The 22,432-nt window shown below is 47.0% G+C and overlaps 2 protein-coding genes across 2 annotated transcripts in view; both read right to left on the bottom strand.

Moving 5' to 3' along the window:
- NXN (nucleoredoxin) overlaps nt 1–22,432 on the bottom strand; it is a 102,125-nt gene that overhangs the window by 70,264 nt on the left and 9,429 nt on the right. The window lies entirely within an intron of this gene.
- Nucleotides 1,222–20,776, bottom strand: LOC308464011 (uncharacterized protein). Its single transcript, XM_080983044.1, has 11 exons — nt 20,518–20,776; nt 18,317–18,498; nt 16,622–16,778; nt 15,908–16,121; nt 13,569–13,822; nt 11,944–12,196; nt 8,694–8,802; nt 7,255–7,486; nt 5,296–5,431; nt 2,911–3,021; nt 1,222–1,535 (listed from the first exon to the last, which is right to left on the bottom strand). Exons 2-11 carry the CDS (start codon nt 18,387–18,389, stop codon nt 1,476–1,478), a joined length of 1,599 nt encoding a protein of 532 aa, XP_080839170.1. The 5' UTR covers nt 18,390–18,498; nt 20,518–20,776; the 3' UTR covers nt 1,222–1,475.

Here is a 22,432-nt window from a genome sequence, read left to right as displayed (position 1 = left end):
ATTTCTTTTTCTCTGCCCTGACTCTTCCCACATTCAGCTTCGCTGGATGACCATGATGTTGTGAGAGGAGGAGAAAAACTTCTCTCTTTCCACCTCCTCCGAACTGTGCATCGTTTTATAAGCTTCTATCAATGTGGCCTCTCTTCCTCACTTTTCCTCTGAACAAAAAAGTCCCAAAAGCTACCCCAAAGGAATCCCAAAAACAGAAGTTTACCCCTCATGCAACTATAATTCCTAGCACCCTTAAACTACTGTTCCCAGAATTTTTTGGGTGAAGCCCATGCTTTAAATGTAGGCTGCCATGACAGCCATGGGTTAAGTATTTAGGTGTATGGGCAACAGCAAACAATATAAATTTGTTTAAAGATAATTATTTGAAAACCTGGGAAGATATTGTTGTTGTTTAGTCGTGTCTGACTCTTCGTGACCCCATGGACCAGAGCACGCCAGGCACTCCTGTCTTCCACTGCCTCCCGCAGCTTGGTCAAACTCATGCTGGTAGCTTCGAGAACACTGTCCAACCATCTCGTCCTCTGTCGTCCCCTTCTCCTTGTGCCCTCAATCTTTCCCAACATCAGGGTCTTTTCGGGAAGATATTAAATTTGCAAATTTGGAGCAGAATAGATCTTTCACTACTAGGTAGAGTGTCGACTATAAAGATAACTGTATTGCCAAGAATGTTATTCTGCTTCAATTGATTCCAGTGATTGGCTAGACAGATTGTTTCAACACATGGCTAAAAGGTATTTCTAAATATATTTGGCAAGGGAAAAAACCGAGAATAAAATATAAAAGATTGATAGATGCAAAAGAAAGAGGTTTTTCCCTGCCAGATATGAGACTATACTATGAGGCATCCTGTCATTGTTGGTTGAAAGAATTGATGACATTAGAGAATTCACATTCTAGACTTAGAAGGTCATGACAATATTTTTGATTGGCATGATTATTTATGGTATGAAAAGGTGAAAGTTCATAAAGGATTTACAAAGGCCTGACAAAGTAGGGATGCACCGGGTGGCTCTGGGCATCATGTCCTCGGTTTGCTACCTATAAAATGGGCACAGGAGTGCAGGGGACACAAACAGCATTGAATTCCAGCCATCGAGAGAGGGGAATGCGCTTTAATGTATAGCAGCCTATGACTCAGTTGCCCAGCTGTGATTTGAAGGCAAGCCGATTGGCACTGTTCCTTTGCAAGGAAGGAAGAAAAAAAAGACATTGAGGCTGCTAGTGTTTATTGAGCAATAAAAAATTAACGAGTGCTCGTTCCACCAGAGAGAGAAGAGATTTGTGATGGGAAGCTCATGCTTCCTATAAAGGTTCTGGGCTTTTCCAAGTGGTAATCTTTTAGGCTGGAGAATTTTCAGTTGCCAAGGCTTTTGCAGGCAAAATGGGGGTGGAAAGCTGCCGTTTCCTTTTGCCTGCAGACTCACTCGCTGCCCCGGAAATCTTAAAAAAAATGTTTAGGCCTGTTAGAAGTCACCTCTGCCCTCTGAACGGGAGGCTGTCAGCTGCCGCCACCTTCCAAAAGCCTGAGGGGGGGAAAGGATGGAAAGGGTCAGAGATAGCAGGTACTCTCACTGCGGAGTTTGGGGAAGCAGCTGACTGTGACCTCAAGGGGCCAACATTCCAAGCCCTATTGTCAAATATGCTCCCCTGAGACACAAACAGATGATCCTTTTCTTTCCTCTTGGCCAGCTAGATGGGACAAAATAGCCTGACCTCGTGGAATAAGTTTTTCTTAACATTTCTGTTAACACTTCCCTGCTTTGGTATCTAGAAATTGAAACACTAAAATTGCCCCAGCTTGGATAATGGGGTCTTTCTCTGCGTCCGATTTACTTATTTCATAACATTTATATTCTGCCTGATTGTTTAGCTGTGATTAATAGCAATATTTATACCCTGCCCATGTTGGCTGGGTCCCTTCCAACTCTAGGATGCTAGGATTTTAAGATTCAAAGTGGTTTACAAAAAGAATACAACAAGGGAATTTTCAAACAATTCTTTGCAACGGTCAAAAAATAAACGATAAGCTAAACCAGGGTTTCCCAAACTTTGGTTTTCAACTATTTTTGGACTACAACTCCCATCGTCCCTAGCTAGCAGGACCAGTGGCCATGGATGATGGGAATGGTAGTCCAACAACAGCTGAAAACACAAATTTGGGAAACCCAGAGCTAAACGGATTAAAACACACATCAACATTCTGCATATCTGGGTAGGCCTGCCTAAGCAAAAATGTCAATAGGCAGGGAGTTCCATAGTATATGTACCGTATTTTTTGCTCTATAAGACTCACTTTTTCCCTCCTAAAAAGTAAGGGGAAATGTGTGTGCGTCTTATGGAGCGAATGCAGGCTGCGCAGCTATCCCAGAAGCCAGAACAGCAAGAGGGATTACTGCTTTCACTGCGCAGCAATCCCTCTTGCTGTTCTGGCTTCTGAGATTCAGAATATTTTTTTTCTTGTTTTCCTCCTCCAAAAACTAGGTGCGTCTTGTGGTCTGGTGCATCTTATAGAGAGAAAAATACGGTATACAAAGCTGAAAAAGAACTGTGCTTCTGTCCAAGTCACCGAATGGCAAGAGTCTGGCCCCAGAACAGTGACTCACTACAGAGCTGCAACAGCCAACCTCCAGGGGGAATTGCTTTGGGAGCTAACTCAAGACTCCTTGGCAGAGGCAGCAAGAGCATCAGCCAAACCACAGCGGGACGCAATGTTGGAGGAGCGTCGTGAAGCATTCAGAGGCACAGTGGGCAACCTCTTCTAAGGGAAGTTGTGCTATAGGTGCCTGGGAGGGAAGCTTTTGCTTGCTGGACTCCTGTCCCGCAGCACACCACCAGTGGTTTTGGGGTGAAACCCTAGCACTCCCCCAGCGCCCAGTTTGGGAAATCGCTCGCCCTTACCTGCTCAAGAAGCTGCCTCTCTTCGCCCGCCAGGAAACGCTCCGCCACCCAGCTCTGCAGGCAGCGCCGCCTCCAGACTGCCCAGCTCCACTGCGCCAGCCTCTGCCTCACCTGTGGGGAGAATTCAGAAGGGGCTTGGACTCCACAGCAATGGGGCCTTGGAGTCCTCCCCAAGATGGATCCCAATCTTTCTTCTTCCCAGCTCCTCTTGCTCAAAAAATCTTTTCTCCTGCAACCTCAAACACACAGCCCATCTTGGCAGCATCTGTCAAAAGGATTCCTCTGGGATGGCCCCATCAACTCCTTTTGTTGTATTAACAAGATTCACTCTTTGTTAGGCCAGCCAGGGTTTTTTGCCTAAGCTAGCCTAGGGATGCGGGTGGCGCTGTGGGTTAAACCACAGAGCCTGGGACTTGCCGATCAGAAGGTCAGCGGTTTGAATCCCCGCAACGGGGTGAGCTCCCGTTGCTCAGTCCCTGCTCCTGCCAACCTAGCAGTTCGAAAGCACGTCAAAGTGCAAGTAGATAAATAGGTACCACTCCGGCGGGAAGGTCAACGGCGTTTCTGTGCGCTGCTCTGGTTCGCCAGAAGCGGCTTAGTCATGCTGGCCACATGACCCGGAAGCTGTACGCCGGCTCCCTCGGCCAGTAAAGCGAGATGAGCGCTGCAAACCCAGAGTCGGCCACAACTGGACCTAATGGTCAGGGGTCCCTTTACCTTTACCTAGCCTAGGGATTCCCTGTCCAGCACAGCTCTGCAGTTTGTACTTTCATCATCCACATCCCAATTAAATCAAAACCCTACCATTTATCAATTTCTAGAGTTTGGGCTCCATGATCACTGCAGATGGTGACAGCAACCACGAAATTAAAAGATGCCTGCTTCTTGGGAGGAGAGCAATGACAAACCTAGACAGCATCTTAAAAACCAGAGACATCACCTTGCCAACAAAGGTCCGTATAGTAAAAGCTATGGTTTTCCCAGTAGTATGAAAGTGAAAGCTGGACTATAAAGAAGGCTGATCACCGAAGAATTGATGCTTTTGAATTCTGGTGCTGGAGGAGACTCTTGAGAGTCCCATGGACTGCAAGAAGATCAAACCTATCCATTCTGAAGGAAATCAGCCCTGAGTGCTCACTGGAAGGACAGATCGTGAAGCTGAGGCTCCAAATACTTTGGCCACCTCATGAGAAGAGAAGACTCCCCGGAAAAAGACCCTGATGTTGGGAAAGATGGAGGGCACAAGGAGAAGGGGACGACAGAGGACAAGATGGTTGGATAGTGTCTTCGAAGCTACAAACATGAGTCTGACCAAACTGCGGGAGGCAGTGGAAGACAGGAGTGCCTAGCGTGCTCTGGTCCATGGGGTCACGAAGAGTCGGACACGACTAAACGACTAAACAACAACAACATCAGGTTCCTGTTTACTACATTTGCAGAGATGCTCTGATTCTGGGAGAGCTAAATATCTTCCTCTCACTATCATCGAGGGAAACATATTAAGTCTGGCTGTAAACAGTGATCGAGATTTGCCAGGGGCATTTTGCAATCGAGTGAAGGTGCCCGAGCGCCAGGATAGTGCCTGATGTCGCCTCCATCTGGAGGTGTATGCCTAGGGGTCCCCAAATCTTGCCTGTTTTCACACACCAGCAACACATCCTGTAGAATTCTACCTGCGATATTTTATCCGAACAAATTTCAGGAACCAAAAAAAAAGCACTGAATAACACAACTTTCGAGCTGCCTGCTCAAAAAAGGCTACTGGGCATTCCGTTTCAGCGACTAACCCTGGTTTAAGGAGCCTAGCTTATATATCTGAGTTTCTAACTCTGTTGCAGACTCCCAGCACATAAGCTGCAATGACTGCTCAGCGGACAGCAGATGTTGTATAACCTTCCCACGAAAAGAATAATCTTCCCATCTGAACGTAACCCTGGGCCTAAAAAAATAATAGTGCTAATTACTTTTCCACCGTAAGAAAGAGGCTGCAGGTGCTTATAAACACCTCACCTGCATCGTCCCAGCAAGTATTGACAACAACAAAGGCAAACCAGTATTACCTGCGCCCATTCTACAGATGGAAACCTGGAGAAAGGCAGTGGGGGGAATGATTTGCTGTGCAGTGGGGGGGGGGGAGGCAGAGATTTGGACTGGGAGACAGCAGCCCAGCTCGTTATCCTGACCGCTGCACCACCCATGATTTATCAAGCTTCTTATATCCCTTATGGACTAGAAACTTAAAAACAGTGGGGTTTTTTTTAAAAAAACAACACACCACTGAGGTTCCTTTTACTGCAGATCGCTTCCCAGGAACAGAGTGGAGGTTGAACAAAAGCAACAGGGTTATTCACTTCATCCCGCCTTGAGTTTCTCATACACACTCACCAAAGCTTGCACTGCCAGCTCTGTCTGGCAGCTATCCTTCCAAACCACCCATGCCCTTGCCAGGCGCCACTTCTCCTTTCTGTGCTGGAACCGGCGCAGGAGGACGTGGTGCCTCCACCGTGCCAAATACTCCCTCCTGCAGCAGAGAGGGAAACAGCTTATTCTCAACATTTATAACTGCGTATTATTATTCCATAACCTATATTTTCTATCAATCCGTATTATCCATGGTTACATTACAAGTGAGATTAAAATCCTGCTAATGTTTCCATCTGCTTGCAGGCGGTCTCCTAAATAACTTATACATTTTTCCCATTCTTTTTTTAAAGTTTTTGTCCTCTTGGTTCCTGAGTTTTCCAGTCAGTTTTGCCATCTCGGCGTAGTCCATCAGCTTAGCTTGCCGTTCCTCTCTGGTAGGGACTTTGTCTTCTTTCCATCTCTAGGCTAGTATCATCTGAGCGGCTGTTGTCACGTACATAAAAAAGTATTTTCTAATCTTTTAGGATGTCGGGACCTATAATTCCTAATAAAAAGGCTTCTATTTTTTTAACAAAGGTAATAAGTTTTTTTCCCATTTCATTATATATCATCTCCCAGAAAGCTTTTATTACCTTACACATCCCCCACATATGATAAAAGGCGCCTTCTTTTCCTTTACATTTCCAGCAGGTATTTGTACCTGTTCTAAACATTTCTGCTTACTAGGAGTCAAACACCACCGGTACATCATTTTCATATAATTTTCTTTCAGCGTACAACATGCCATGAATTTCAGGGTGCCAGAATTCATATATCAACCCAGTCTTGCAGATTTAAATGTCCATTTCCTCCAGTCTCTCACCAGCGGGAGGCTAGCAGCCTGCGTTTCCATGATCCTAGTCCTCATGGTTCTGAACCAAGGGCCGGTCCATCTGGCCCAGTATTGTGTACACTAGCTGGCAGCAGCTCTTAAGAATTTCAGATTGGGAGATGCCAGGGATCAAACCTGTGACCTTCGGTATGCAAGGCAGGCGATTTTCCACTTTGCTAGAGTTCTTTCTCCACTGAGGCCAGCACAGAAACGAAAGCTATTACCCTCGTAGAAGGCATGTTTCCCCACTAGACTTCTACCAAGTAGCGACAGAGGAGTGGCGAGACATTCTGTTCCCCACCTACACTGGCTCCCAGTACGTTTCCGAGCACAATTCAAAGTATTGGTGCTGACCTTTAAAGCCCTAAATAGCCTCGGCCCAGTATACCTGAAGGAGTGTCTCCACTCCCATCGTTCTGCCCGGGCATTGAGGTCCAGCCCTGAGGGCCTTCTGGCGGTTCCCTCACTACGAGAAGTGAGGTTACAGGGAACCAGGCAGAGGGACTTCTCGGTGGTGGCGCCCGCCTTGTGGAATGCCCTCCCGTCAGTTGTCAAGGAAATAAACAACTATCTGACTTTTAGAAGACATCTGAAGGCAGCCCTGTTTAGGGAAGTTTTTAATGTTTGATGTTTTATTGTATTTTTAATATTTTGTTGGAAGCTGCCCAGAGTGGCTGGGGAAACCCAGCCAGACAGGCAGGGTATAAATATTATTGTTGTTGTTGTTGTTGTTTAGTCGTGTCCAACTCTTCGTGACCCCATGGACCAGAGCACGCCAGGCACTGCTGTCTTCCACTGCTTCCCGCAGTTTGGTCAAACTCATGCTGGTAGTTTTGAGAACACTACCCAATTAATTATTATTATTATTATTATTATTATTATTATTATTATTATTCAGATCAGAAGGAAACCAAAGGAGCTGGTGGGGGAGGAGCGGCAAAATCCCTTCCTCCCCCCCCCGCCTGCTTACTCGCCTGCACAGAAATTCCTGATCGCCTCTGGCAACCAGGCAAGATTTCAAACGTGAGGCTACATTGACCCAGCTGAGGGTCTCTCTCTCTCTCTACTGCCTTTGTGCACACTACAGACTTGACGGCTCACAGCCTTACCCAAGCCACCTCCTGTCCACTGCGGATGGGGTCGTTTCGGGCCTCGTCTCCTGGTTCCACCCATGTCTGCTGCCTTGTCCTGCTGCCTCCATATGCATGGGGGCCCGCTGTGGCCCCAGGCTTTTGCTTTGGCATCTGTAGAGCGTCAGCCAGACGCGGAAAGAGCTGGAGGTCAGTCTGGAATGGATGGCTAAGCCTGGCTGAGGAGCCTCTTCGCTCGTCCGCCTGCGCCCTTAAAAGAGGAGAAACCAGGTTAATGCACAATGGATGAGGCGGGTTCAGCCGGTGAAAGGGTGGCGGAAACAGAGGGGCAGGGGGAGAGGATGCCCCGCCCACTTTCTGCCCCTTCTCATTGCTGACATAAATTCCAAGTGCTGGTTTTGAGCTATAAAGCCTTAAACGGCTCAGGACCGCAATACCTCAAGGTACCGCCTCTTTCCATATGAACCTACCCAGACCCTGAGATCATCTTCTGAGGCCCTTCTTTGTGTGCCTCCTCCTCGAGAGGTCCGGAGGGTCGCAACACAAGAACGGGGCCTTCTCTGCAGTGGCTCCCCATCTGTGGAAGTTCGCCTGGCGAACTGTTTCCTGTTCTGGCTCCTTAATAAAACTACTAACTGAAAGCTAGCTGGTGTAGCCCTGACTCTCTCCCTCTGATCTGCGCCGAACTGTGCTACATGTCAGTACTCCCAGGCGGTCACATTTCCTTTTGCCCCCCCGCCTTTTATTGCAAATAAGTTTTTATTATTTTTCTAAAATTCCCCCAATAATAGCCAACTTATAGCAATATCAATTATTATATTGCAAATAAGTTATAATTATTTTTCCAAAATTCCCCAAATAATAGCCAATTTATAACAATATCAATTATTAATTTGCAAATAAGTTTTTATTATTTTTCCAAAATTCCCCCAATAGTCAAATTCTAACAATATCAATTGTCATCATGATGATTTTACAAATAAGCTTTTATTTTCCCCAAATTCCCCCAATAACAGCCAAATTATGACAATATCTATTATTGTTAATAATATGCAAACAAGTCCCCCCCCCCAAAAAATCCCCCAATTATAGCCAAATTATAACAATATCATTAATTTGGGGAGGGGGGGTCCCATTTCCTGCCCACGGTTGCTTGGATGAGCAGCAAAAGCAGGCAGAGCAGGAAATCCCAATTTTTAATTTTCCACGGCATGCTAGTTTCCACAGAGACTCGCATGCTCTCCTCTAGCCCTGTCCTCCATCCGGGCAGGTAGGAGGCAGGCCCCAAATTTAAAGTCCCATTTCCGGGCGAGCAAAAAAACCTCAAGGAAGGGCGCAAAGGGGGGTAGGCTGGAAAAGTCCGAGAGAGGCCCAAAGGGCATTGCCCCAGTGACAAAAAAACTTTCTGTGCACCTGCAAATTCCCCAAGAAAACAACAGACAGGGGGAGTTCCTTACTGCTTGGCCAAAGAAGTGGCGATTTCAGGAATTTCCGGGCTCCGATGAAGCCGCTCTGCCGCTGGACGCACTGGCGGAAGGTGGCCGCTCTCGTCCAGTAGTTGCTGGCCTGGAAAGAAGGAAGGGATAAAGTCAAATTTGATCTTCTTACAAGAAAACAGGGTTAGGATCAGGGTGGATTTGATTTACCATATTTTTCGCTCTATAAGACGCACCAGACCACAAGACGCACCTAGTTTTTGGAGGAGGAAAACAAGAAAAAAAATATTCTGAATCTCAGAAGCCAGAACAGCAAGAGGGATTGCCGCGCAGTGAAAGCAGCAATCCCTCTTGCTGTTCTGGCTTCTGGGATAGCTGCGCAGCCTGCATTCGCCCCATAAGACGCACACACATTTGCCCTTACTTTTTAGGAGAGGAAAAGTGAGTCTTATAGAGCAAAAAATATGGTAAATCATATCAATTTAAATCACGATTTAAATCACTAGTCAGTAAGACTTGATTTAAATCACTAGTCAGTAAGACTTGATTTAAATCATTTTTTTACAGAAAGACTCATTCTTGCTGGTATAATCTTAATATTTACAACCAGATGAAGGTTTCATTTTTGGAAGAATAAATTTTCAGAGTAGCTTTTAAAGTTATATCAAAAATTACTGATTTGGTTACACTATTAGAAATACATAGACAGATAATTATGAAATTCTTGTAAGGTTTAATAAGTTACGGTAATATTTGGACAACTTTTCTGCTGTACTGTGCTGGAAGGAGAAAAACAACCATTTCCTTAAGAACAATTTGAACAATTTATTTAACTAAAACAATAACATTATAGCATATGTATCCATGTTTGTTAACTGAAGTGGTTAAACGGTTTCTTTAAATAAAAAAACTCCAACTGAGTTGTAGCACACATGAAAATCTTTAATGTAACTTAAATAGAAAACTATCTTTAGAAAGATTTTTCCTCCAAAAGTATTTTATTTTAAAAATCAGATTTAAATTTTAAAAACTCTGATTTTTTTGATTAATTTATTTTTTTTAAATTGTTGATTTTGATCCACCCTGGTTAGGATCCATCCAGGGGTCAAGAGGTCATGACAGGATTTGTACAGGGAGCCAAATCGGCAGAGGCTCTCTGGGATTTTGGGCACGGGGTCTTCCCCATCCCTGTCACAAGATGCTGCAGGAGATGGAACCCAGAACCTTCTGCATGCCAAGCAGGGTCCCTGCCCCTGAGCTTCCTAGTGGATAAACTCTCTATCGGAAGAATCGTTGCCTCCAGCTGTGGCTCTGCTCTCCTTCCACAGCTGGAAACTGATAGCAGGGAGAGCGCTTTTGTGCTCAGATCCCGCTTGACTACTGCAACGAGCTCTACGTGGGGCTACCTTTGAAAGTGACCCGAAAACTACAACTACAGTGGTGTCTCGCAAGACGAAAAGAATCCGTTCCGCGAGTTGATAAGCTGATAAGCTGATAAGCGGCTTAAGGATCAGCTGATAAGCGGCTTAAGGATCAGCTGATAAGCGGCTTAAGGATCAGCTGATAAGCGGCTTAGCCGATCAGCTGATAAGCGGTTTAGCGGCTTGGGAAAAAGGGGGGGGGGAAAGGGAAAAAACCCCGCAGGAACTCGCAAGACATTTTCGTCTTGCGAAGCAAGCACATAGGAAATTCGTTTTGCGAAGCACCTCCAAAACGGAAAACCCTTTCGTCTAGCGGGTTTTCCGTCTTGCGAGGCATTCGTCTTGCGGGGCACCACTGTACAGTGGTACCTCGGGTTACATATGCTTCAGGTTACAGACTCCGCTAACCCAGAAATAGTACCTCGGGTTAACAACTTTGCTTCAGGATGAGGACAGAAATCGTGCTCCGGCGGCAGCGGGAGGCCCCATTAGCTAAAGTAGTGCTTCAGGTTAAGAACAGTTTCAGGTTAAGAACGGACCTCCAGAACGAATTACGTACTTAACGTGAGGTACAGCTGTAATCCAGAATGCGGCAGCTAGACTGGTGACTGGGAGCGGCCGCCAAGAGCATATAATACCGGTCTTGAAAGACCTACATTGTGGTGGTCACGTGGGATTGCTATGAGGAATTATGGAAAATGAAGCACGCCATGCTGTCAGCAATATAATAATAATAATAATAATAATAATAATAATAATAATAGCAAGAGAAATGGGCAGTAGAGAAAATGGGGCAGAGATGCAGAGGCTTGCGGGATTTAATCAGAAATTATTGTCAATGACTCAAGCCCAGTCAAGCAATGCTTTCATCTCTCACTTGGACTACTGCAATGCGCTCTACGTGGGGCTACCTTTGAAGGTGACCCAGAAACTACAACTAATCCAGAATGCAGCAGCTAGACTGATGACTGGGAGCGGCCGCCGAGACCATATAACACCGGTCTTGAAAGACCTACATTGGCTCCCAGTACGTTTCCGAGCACAATTCAAAGTGTTGTTGCTGACCTTTAAAGCCCTAAACGGCCTCGGCCCAGTATACCTGAAGGAGCGTCTCCACCTCCATCGTTCAGCCCGGATACTGAGGTCCAGCGCTGAGGGCCTTCTGGCAGTTCCCTCCCTGTGAGAAGCGAGGTTACAGGGCCTTCTTGGTAGTGGTGCCTGCCCTGTGGAACACCCTCCCATCAGATGTGTAGTGTACACAACTAGCTGACTTTTAGAAGACATCTGAAGGCAGCCCTATTTAGGGAAGTTTTTAATGTCTGATGTTTTATTGCGTTTTTAGTATTCTGTTGGGAGCCTCCCAGAGTGGCTGGGGAAACCCAGTCAGGTGGGTGGGGTATAAATAATACATTACAGTGGTACCTCAGGTTAAGAACTTAATTCGTTCCGGAGGTCCGTTCTTAACCTGAAACCATTCTTAACCTGAAGCACCACTTTAGCTAATGGGGCCTCCTGCTGCTGCTGCGCGATTTCTGTTCTCATCCTGAAGCAAAGTTCTTAACCTGAAGCACTATTTCTGGGTTAGCGGAGTCTGTAACCTAAAGCGTCTGTAACCTGAAGCGTATGTAACCTGAAGCGTATGTAACCCGAGGTACCACTGTATTATTATTATTATTATTATTATTATTATTATTATTATTACCATAAGGGGCATCTGGTCATCCACTGCGGGAACAGGATGTTGAGCGAGATGGGCCTCATCCAGCAGGCTCCTCTTACGTTCTTGTTCAAGCTCTGGCACCCCAGATACCATCCGCCTGTGGAACCCCCCCACTCCACCCCCAGCTCACCTGGCTGACGGAGCTAAAACGCAGAGCCCGGGACCCCCTGATCGCTTTCCTCCATCGCCACATCGCCCCGTACCCCGCCAGTCTCCGCCGTGGGCGTCCGTCTTTCCGTCGCCGGTCAGCTCTCAGGAACTCCGCCTTCCACCTCCCGAAGCAGGACGCCAGAAGACGCTGCCCCCTGGCACTCTCCAGGCACGCTAGAGTCATGCGCCATGTAGAAAAATGGGCGGCTGCTGCAGACCAGGAAGTGAAGGCCCTGGTGAATTTCATATAGAGAAAGGGATGAAAGAGCCTATCCATTTCCATTCTCCGTCTTCCCAATCTTAACTATCCACATCTGTAATTTAAACAGGCCATCAACAACCGAGTGTAAATTTCTCCTTACAAGTGCATTTTTTGCAATTTTGCCCATTTTTTGATACAAAGCAATGTTCCCTAATGTTGTTGGAAGTTTAGATGCAACTCAGGGGTTTGCATGGGGCTTAAGCAGATAGAGTAAGAGACCTCCAGATTCTCAGACTATCCCTTTACCTTCAACCTCTATGCTGACTACTCTTTATTCCTTTGAAGTTTTGACTGATACATTTTACGTCGCTCCCTGTTTAAATTTCTTCCTCCCCTCTCACCCTTCCTCCGGACCTCAATGTACTTCTGAGTGGTTTCTTGGTTTCTCCAACTAGACAGCTAGGACTACAGAACTTTCCCCCGTAAACAATGTACAGTGGTATCTCGGAAGTCGAACAGAATCCGTTCCGGAAGTCTGTTCAACTTCCAAAACGTTCAGAAACCAAGGCGCGGCTTCTAATTGGCTGCAGGAAGCTCCTGCAGCCAATCAGAAGCCCCGTCAGACATTTGGCTTCCAAAGAACGTTCACAAACCGAACACTCACTTTTGGGTTTGTGGCATTCGGGAGCCAAAATGTTTGACTCGCAAGGCGTTCGGGATCCAAGGTACGACTGTACTTCCCTAAGCAAACACAAATTTCTGTATTTTATACCGAGTCTCAGCCTGAATGCCTTCCAATAAACGGAATCCCTGCTTGCTCAAAGCAAGGATTCAGCTCACTAAAGGTGATTTCTGCGGTTACATGCAGAATCTATACATTAACAAATATAATACATCTTTGGATGCCTTTTTTTTTTTAACTAATAAATGCATTTTAATGCGTTTCTCTAACCCGGCATTTGCATTTCTTTTACTTGGCAGGAGAACTGCATTGCAAAATTCGGAGAAAGGCAAATGTCAAAGGAAGGCTGAATTTTGGTCCCCGTATCATTGGAAAAATTGTGAATTAGGTAGATTCGCCTTCGAAGACAAAATGCATAAGATTTTGCCCCCATCCTTCATTGTCCAAGACCAGGGGTCAGCAAGGTTTACCTTGCCTGGGCCACTCCACTCCAGCGGAGATTCCTCCCTGGGCCAGATCGTGCACGCACATGTGATTTCCGGTGTCTGCACAGACATGATTTCCGGTGCCGCGGAAGCGAGTCTCTGCGCCGCGCTGCTTTACTGCAGCGTGTGGGGACTCACCAAGCCGGCGGCTCGGTTCGGGGACCAGTTAAACGACCCCCATAGACTGCTTGTGGCCCATGGGCCTTAGGTTGCTGACCCCTGCCCAAGACTCTTACCTGGAGAGGAGAGCCCGCTTGCGGTGTTGCTCTGCCTTCAGGTTTTGCACAGTCCTGGCCGACCAAAACGCAAAGCATTTTGCCAGCAGCTGCCTCAGATTCTGGGTGTGGCAGAGATCTGCGGCAGCGAGATCTTGCGACTCACTGGGGAAATGGCTGGGAGATGGGGAGCCGTGAGGAGGAAGGTGCCCCGAGTCTTCAATCGTCAACGACGAGGAGATGCTGGCCTGGCTACCGTCCTCCGAGCTGCCTTCCTATTTATTCCCAGTCATGAAATGACAGACGTATTAATTTTGTGCTTCTAAATGCTTGTTTATTTAAGATTATATACAGAGAGAGTGAGTCTCTACTGCTTGTCCTACCTGGAAGAGACCCACTGAATAATAATGATAATAATAATAATAATAATTTATTATTTATACCCCGCCCATCTGGCTGAGTTTCCCCAGCCACTCTGGGCAGCTCCCAATCAAGTGTTAAAAACAGTACAGCGTTAAATATTAAAAACTTCCCTGAACAGGACTGCCTTCAGATGTCTTTTAAAGATAGGATAGGTGCTTATTTCCTTCACATCTGAAGGGAGGGCTTTCCACAGGGCGGGCGCCACTACCGAGAAGGCCCTCTGCCTGTTCCCTGTAACCTAACTTCTCGCAATGAGGGAACCGCCAGAAGGCCCTTGGAGCTGGACCTCAGTGTCTGGGCAGAACGATGGGGGTGGAGACGCTCCTTCAGGTATACAGGACCGAGGTCGTTTAGGGCTTTAAAGGTCAACACCAGCACTTTGAATGAACTGAAGTTAATGGACATGACTAACATAGGTTCAGTCGTGTCAATCGGTCTAAACTATAGTAGATATGGAGGGGGGGGAACTGATCCTAGGTCCCACCCAAAGATGTAATAATGGAATACTGAATGGTATAGTTTAAGTAAAATATGCAGGGATTTATTATATGAAAAGGGACGTAGGTGGCGCTGTGGTCTAAACCGCAGAGCCTAGGACTTGCCGATCGGAAGGTCGGCGGTTCGAATCCCCGCGACGGGGTGAGCTCCCGTTGCTCGGTCCCTGCTCCTGCCCACCTAGCAGTTCAAAAGCACGTCAAAGTGCAAGTAGATAAATAGGTACCGCTCCAGCGGGAAAGTAAACGGCATTTCCGTGCGCTGCTCTGGTTCACCAGAAGCAGCTTAGTCATGCTGGCCACATGACCCAGAAGCTGTACGCTGGTTTGACACACACAATTGCATCTCAAGAAAGACGGATGCCAAGAACTATATATATATATATATATACGTATGTAGATACCGCAATACCTCAAGTACCACCTCTTCCCATATGAACCTACCCAGACCCTGAGATCATCTTTTGAGGCCCTCCTTCATGTGCCTCCTCCTCGAGAGCAACACAAGGTGGCAACACAAGAACAGGGGTGGCAACACAAGAACGGGGCCTTCTCTGCAGTGGCTCTCCGTCTGTGGAATGCTCTCCCCAGGGAAGTTCACCTGGCGCCTTCGTTACACAACTTTAGACGCCAGGCAAAAACATTCCTTTTTAACCAGGTCGTTGGTCGACCTGATTGACATCCTATACCCTTTTTAAATGTGGCTCTTTTTTGGGGGGGGGGTGTTATTGTTAGAATTCCTGCTTCATGATTGAAGTCATGGGATTGTTGTCTATATGTTTTGACTCCACAAAGTGGGAAGTGATTGAGACAGGATGTTTGTATTACTGTGTTCCATGAAGTGGGACTATTGTCCTTTCTCTTTGCTGTCTGATGCTAGAGAGAGAGGGAGCCATGTTGCAGTGCTCCATGTGTGTTTATATGTAAATAAAGTCGATTAGCCAAAATGCTGAGTTGCTGAGGCCTGTCACGCATGATGCGCAAACTCTGCGGATCCCTAAGTGTGCCGATGTCTGTTGGCATCAGTCGCTGTGATGTTCGGGCAAAAGAAAGCTTTCGAAGCTCCCAAACGAACGACCAGGAGGGAGGGAACATGCCAGTCGAGTATGTGTCTTTACCAGGGTCCTACTCGAGTGTAGGCAAAGCTCCTGACAGTTATTGGGTTATTGTTATTGTTTTTATTTTATATGTTGTCATCTTTTCTGTGAACTGCTCTGAGACCTCCGGATTTAGTGCGGTATATAAATTCAATCAATCAATCAGTCAGTCATCAATCAATCAATCATCAATCAATCAATCAATCAATCAATCGTGTGTGGGTAGATGTGTGTATATCTATCTATCTATCTATCTATCTGCTGCCCCTGCTTGTTCCTCTCCCACCTATGCACCAAAGCATTGGCCCCAGGGTCAGAGGGAAGCCTGTCAGCGAGTTGTCCTCACCTTGTCCAGCGAACTGCTAGAGAGAGGCGGGGCAGGCACGTTGCTATGGAAACCAGAGGACAGGGAAGACTCCTCGGAATCCGGCGATGCAAGGAGAAGGTCCTCAGTGAGGTCCCCGGGGCCGAGTCCAAGAGGATGCGGGCAGAGGGTCTTCAGGCGCCAGAGCCCAAGAGCTTCTCTCAGCTGCTGCCTTTCCGAGACTCGGCGGAAAGCGCTGTAAGGGAAAGACCTTTGTGAGCTTTCGGAGAAAAGTACAGTGGTACCTCGGGTTAAGTACTTAATTCGTTCCGGAGGTCGTTTCTTAACCTGAAACTGTTCTTAACCTGAAGCACCACTTTAGTTAATGGGGCCTCCTGCTGCCGCTGTGCCGCCGGAGCACAATATGTCCCCAAAATAACTGATATGGGAAGGAGGAAGATCCTGCCAGGGCCTTTTGCCTGCTCCAGAAAGAAAAAGTAAACACAAAATTTCTGCAGCCAGAATCCTGCAACTTCCCATACGGCTAGAAGTGGGAGAGGGAAACCAGTCCCTTGGAAACTGGATTCAGCCACTTCTCTCTGGCTTCCAAAATTTCGCCCTCTATCAATGAGGACTAGAAGCTTGCTTTTTCAAAACAACGACGAAACATGAAAGCTGCAGTTTGGATACAGAAAGACCTCTCTGTGCCTGCTACCCCCGATTTCTTTGCTCTTAGGTCAGGGTCTGAGTGCTTACGTCGCCCGCTGGGATTCCCGCCACCTCAGTTCCCAAGTCCGGAATGCCTGCTGCAACGTCAATGCGTGGTAGAAGTCGTCCAGCGCATCGGTGCCACTCTTTTGGGACCACCTCGCTTGGGCTGCAGGAACCTTTTCAGCTGCATCCATGTTCCCTCCTTATTTAAGTGCAGAAGGGAGAGGGAGAGAAAAAAAATAAACATTTAGAAGGAATTTCGAGTACAGTGGACGCTCGGGTTGTGAACGCGATCTGTGCAGGAGGCACGTTCACAACCCGCAGCACCGCATCTGCGCACGCGTGGGTTGCGCTTCTGCGCATGCACAAAATGCGATTTAGTGCTTCTGCGCATGCGCCAAAACCCGGAAGTAACCCGTTCCAGTATTCTGGGGTTTGGCGCGGTGCACAACCCGAAAACGCGCAACCTGAAGCATCTGTAACCCGAGGTATGACTGTACACTCTACCTCTACCTCTCTTTTAAATCAGAACCAGTGAAGGCTGTGAAGGTCCTATGTGAGTGCCTGGAGGGGGTTGGAGGATGGATGGCGGCTAACAGATTGAAGTTGAATCCTGACAAGGTAACTGTGCCCCTGAAGGACCAGGTGCGCAGCCTGGGAGTCATTTTGGACTCACAGCTGTCCATGGAGGCGCAGGTTAATTCTGCGTCCAGGGCGGCTATCTACCAGCTCCATCTGGTACGCAGGCTGAGATCCTACCTGCCTGCAGACTGTCTCACCAGAGTGGTGAATGCTCTAGTTATCTCCCGCATGGACTGCTGCAATGCGCTCTACGTGGGGCTACCTTTGAAGGTGACCCGGAATCTGCAATTAATCCAGAATGTGGCAGCTAGACTGGTGACTGGGAGTGGCCACCAGGACCACATAACACCGGTCCTGAGAGATCTGCATTGGCTCCCAGTATGTTTCCGAGCACATTTCAAAGTGTTGGTGCTGACCTTTAAAGCCCTAAATGGCCTCGGTCCTGTATACCTGAAGAAGCATCTCCACCCCCATCGTTCAGCCCGGACACTGAGGTCCAGCTCCGAGGGCCTTCTGGCGGTTCCCTCATTGCGAGAAGTGAGGTTACAGGGAACCAGACAGAGGGCCTTCTCGGTAGTGGCGCCCGCCCTGTGGAACGCCCTCCCTTCAGATGTGAAGGAAATAAGCAGCTATCCTATCTTTAAAAGACATCTGAAGGCAGCCCTGTTTAGGGAAGTTTTTAATATTTAATGCTGTATTGTTTTTAATACTTGATTGGGAGCTACCCAGAGTGGCTGGGGAAACTCAGTCAGATGGGCGGGGTATAAATAATAAATTATTATTATTATTATTATTATTACACAAATGATAAGGCTCACTGGGAGCAGCTCAGTGGTAGAGCACCTGCTTTGCATGCAGAAGGTTGCAGGTTCAAATCCCGACATCTCCAGGGAAATCTGGAAACCCTGGGGAGCTGCTGCCAGCCAGTGTGGACAACACTCGGCTAGATGGAACAAGGACCTTTCCTTGTAGCTTTCCTAATGAAAGCCAGCCCTTTATTCAAAACCATGAGGACTAGAATCTCAGTTCATTTTTTAGGGGGAGGCGGCGGCTCAGGAAGAGAGGCGTCTCTCTGAAACCCCAAAGAGATGCTGCCAGTCAGTGCAGGCAACCTCAAGCAAGTTGGACCCAATGCCCTGACTTTGATATGGTTCTCACCGTGGGCTCTCCTCCGCTTCAAGTCCCACAGCTCCAGCAGAGTCTTCCTGGCCTTTTCCCGGACTTGCAACATCAGGGCCCATTGATGGAAATGCACCCTCAAGGTTTCGAGTCGCAGGCGTTCCCTGCTGTGCTTGCACAGCGCCTCCCGGTCGGTGACAGACTTCCAGGCCTGGAAACAGCTTGAGGGGGGTGGGGAAAGGAACAGAACGGCTTAGGAAGAGCCTGGCAGCAGGATCAGGCCGTCATGGCCCAGCCTCCTGCTGCCCACAGCGGCAACTCTGCCCACTTGCGATTCTTCCCACTGACCTGCTTCCGACAGGGGAGGTGGGCGAAGGGGAATTCAAAGGCAAGTGGCCTTCTGGGACAGCCACCGCTCTGCAGGCTTGTTGTGAAGGTCGCAGAGCAGCATCGTGGGATGCCAATAGGGACCCACCTTGGCTCCCAGTACATTTCCGAGCACAATTCAAAGTGTCGGTGCTGATCTTTAGAGCCCTAAACGGCCTTGGTCCAGTATATCTGAAGGAGCATCTCCACCCCCATCGTTCTACCTGGACACTGAGGTCCAGCGCCGAGGGTCTTCTGGCGGTTCCCTCCCTGCGAGAAGCCAAGTTACAGGGAACCAGGCACAGGGCCTTCTTGGTAGTGGCACCCGCCCTGTGGAACGCCCTCCCATCAGATGTCAAAGAGAACAACAACTACCAGACTTTTAGAAGACATCTGAAGGCAGCCCTGTTAAGGGAAGCTTTTAATGTTTGATGAATTACGGTATTTTAATATTTTGTTGGAAGCCACGCAGAGTGGCTGAGGAGGCCCAGATAGATGGGCGGGGTATAAATAATAAATTATTATTAATTATTATTATTATTAATTATTATCATCATCATCGTTGTTGTGAAAACTGCAGAGCAGCAAACACTGGCCTCCCTTGTGAAGAACGGAGAGCACCCTCTTGCAAACTAATCATGCAAAGACGTAGAGGAACATTGCATGATGCTAATGCAGTGTTTCGGAAACTTGGGTCTCCAGGTTGTTTTGCGACTACAATTCCTGCTAGCTAGGGATGATGGGAGTTGTAGTCCAAAAACAGCCAGAGACCTGAGGTTGGGAAACACTGTGCTAATGCAAACCTATCCCAGAAAGTTGTCGCAAAGAGGTAAAGAACGTAATCTGATCTTAGAGTGGGAAATAAAGGATGAATTGTTTAAAGCATCCATGATTAAATGAGTGCAAGATATTGAGAAAAATATTATGTTTGAACAATGGGAAAAATTGTGGAAAGAAGATATGAAATTCACTATGTGTTATATATTGAAAGAAAATTACCTTAAAATACAACATAGGTGGTATTTAACACCGGAAAGAATAGCAAAAATGAATAAAAATTGTAGCGATGTCTGCTGGCGATGCAACACTGGAAAAGGTACTATGATACATATATGGTGGAATTGTTTAAACATCAAACAATTTTGGGAAACAATATATAACAAAATGAAAAAAATGTTTAGATATTCATTTAGGAAAACACCAGAAGGTTTTCTATTGGGAATAGTACCAGGAAGTCTAAAGGAAGAAGACAAGACATTATATTTATACGCAACAGTAGCCGCAAGGCTATTGATTGCGAAAAATTGGAAAAGTGGTATTATACCGACGAAAATAGAGTGGCTTGCCAAATTATTGGAGTACTACAATATATCCAAAACAATGGGAGAAATTGGAAGGATCTCAAAGAGAAGATAGACAGGGATTGCAAGGTGTATAAAGGATACTTGCAAAACCATATTGAAAAATCAGAACTCCTATTAGAATAAACAAGTTCCGTTTTAAATACTGAATTACTAAATAAGATGGGTAACAATGTGTAATAGAAAAAGAAGCATGAAATTAGGTTAAAGGTGTGTGAAAGAAAGTAATAGAAGTGGAAAGAAATTGCAATTGAGTAGATTGGAAGTCTAGGTGGGGTGAGGGGTGGTGGATGGTGATGGGAAAAGGAATTATCTGTGGGACTGAATGTAGGTATGTTTGAATATTTTTAAGGATTGTATGAAATGTATGTTTGTATGCTTGTATATTCGCAATATGTGTGTATTAATGCTGAATTATTTTAACAATAAAAACTTTTTTTAAAGAAGAAAAAGAACGTAAGGCGCGACCAAGAAGCCCACATATAAAAATTATCATCATTGTGCTTAGCTCACCGGATTAGTAGCCCTCTCTGCACCTGAGCCACCAGCGGCAGGATCCGCCGGGCTGCCCTGTAGCGGGAACGCCAGGCCTCAAACGCGCTCACCAGCCTCTTTTTCTCCAGGAGGGCGAGAGCTTCCTGGGCGCGAATCTCCTCTTTCTCAAGACGCTCCTTCTGAAGGCGCCACAATCTGAAAGCTGCTGCGTTGCAGGGGAAAAGAGGCGGGGAGACATTGGAGGTGAGGAGAGCGCCAGGTGGGTAGATTTTTGTGTCCAAGCACAATTCAAAGTGTTGTTGCTGACCTTTAAAGCCCTAAACGGCCTCGGTCCAGTATACCTGAAGGAGCATCTCCACCCCCATCGTTCCACCCGGGGCACTAAGGTCCAGCACCGAGGGCCTTCTGGCGGTTCCCTCACTGCGAGAAGCGAGGTTACAGGGAACCAGGCATAGGGCCTTCTCGGTAGTGGCACCCTCCCTGTGGAACGCCCTCCCACCAGATGTCAAAGAGATAAAGAACTACCAGACTTTTAGAAGACATCTGAAGGCAGCCCTGTTTAGGGAAGCTTTTAATGTTTGATGTTTTGTTATGCTTTTATATATGTTGGAAGCCACCCAGAGTAGCTGGAGCAAACTAACCAGATAGACAGAATACAAATAAAATAATAGTAATAGTAATTCTGAAGACTAGGCTAGGCTTTTAATGTTTAATATTTTGTTGGAAGCCGCCCAGAGTGGCTGGGGAAACCCAGCCAGATGGGGGGGTATAAATTATTATTATTATTATTATTATTATTATTACGTATTTTTCAAAGCTTGGGGCAAATACTCTGTGTGCTGTAAGAATGCCTAAGAAAACCTCTTGCGGCCCCATGAGTGGGGAGCGCTTTTTCAGCTCAGGGGCTGCATTCCTTTCCAAGGGCCAAGGCACAAGTGGGTGGAGCAATGGAGGTAGCAATTCTTGAATTGCAGCGGGTTGGACTGGATGACCTTTGGGGGTCCCTTCCAAAGGGACAGAGGGTGTCCCTGCTGCAAGCTTCCTAACTGAAGTGAAGGACATGAGGCAGGAGTTGGTAATGCAGGTGAGCTGTGCATAAGCAAGCTGCCAGCTAGCTCTGCCGAGGCTCTTTTTATTAGCACAATATGCAAAACCAGTCAGATACATTTTGGACAGTGCCCTTTACACATCTTCCAATCACCCAATTGTGGTGTGGTACAAAGTTATTTTGGCACCTGTTTCCACCGCGTCACTTTCCCCTTGCACAATGTTTAATCAAAAGAGACAGGGCACGGCAGACTACTAAGAGAGCAAAAGGTTAGATAGAGGGCATGATGTTCAGACAGCTGTGGCTTGTCTGCGGGTGGAAGTGTGCTCTCTTCCTTCTCTCCCTCCCTCTCTCTCTAAGGAAGGGGGAGGGAGAGAGGGAGAGAAGAGGGAGAGAGATAGAGAGAAGGGAGAGAGAGAAGGAAGAAAGAGAGAGGGAGAGAAGGAAGGGATAGAGTGATATGGAAGGGAGAGAGAGAGAAGGAAGAGAGAGAGAGAGAAAGAAGAGAAAGAGAGAGAAGGAAGGAAGGGATAGAGTGATATGGAAGAGAGAGAGAGAGAGAGAGAGAGAAGGAAGGGGAGAGAGAGAGAAAGAAGAGAGAGAGAGAAGGAAGGAAGGAAGGAATAGAGTGATATGGAAGAGAGAGAGAGAGAGAGAGAGAAGGAAGAGAGAGAGAGAGAAAAGAAGAGAGAGAGAGAGAGAAGGAAGGAAGGAAGGAAGGAAGGAAGGAAGGAAGGAAGGAAGGAAGGGATAGAGTGATATGGAAGAGAGAGAGAGAGAGAGAGAGAGAGAGAGAAGGAAGGGGAGAGAGAGAGAAAGAAGAGAGAGAGAGAGAGAGAGAGAGAGAGAGAGAGAGAGAGAGAGAAGGAAGGAAGGGATAGAGTG

Source organism: Podarcis pityusensis, assembly GCF_964106645.2.
Source record: "Podarcis pityusensis genome assembly, chromosome: 15".
NCBI classification, from domain to species: Eukaryota; Metazoa; Chordata; class Lepidosauria; order Squamata; family Lacertidae; genus Podarcis; species Podarcis pityusensis.
Note: the sequence above shows the minus strand (reverse complement) of the source record. Positions and strands in the feature narration are given on the sequence as shown.

Coding starts and splice junctions, on each gene's coding strand:
- LOC308464011 (XM_080983044.1), bottom strand. CDS start 18,389: ATGTTGCAAGTCCGGGAAAAGGCCAGGAAGACTCTGCTGGAGCTGTGG. Junction 16,779..18,316: donor GAAGCGGAGGAGAGCCCACG/GTGAGAACCATA, acceptor CACTTAAATAAG/GAGGGAACATGGATGCAGCT. Junction 5,432..7,254: donor GTGGACAGGAGGTGGCTTGG/GTAAGGCTGTGA, acceptor TCTCTGCTGCAG/GAGGGAGTATTTGGCACGGT.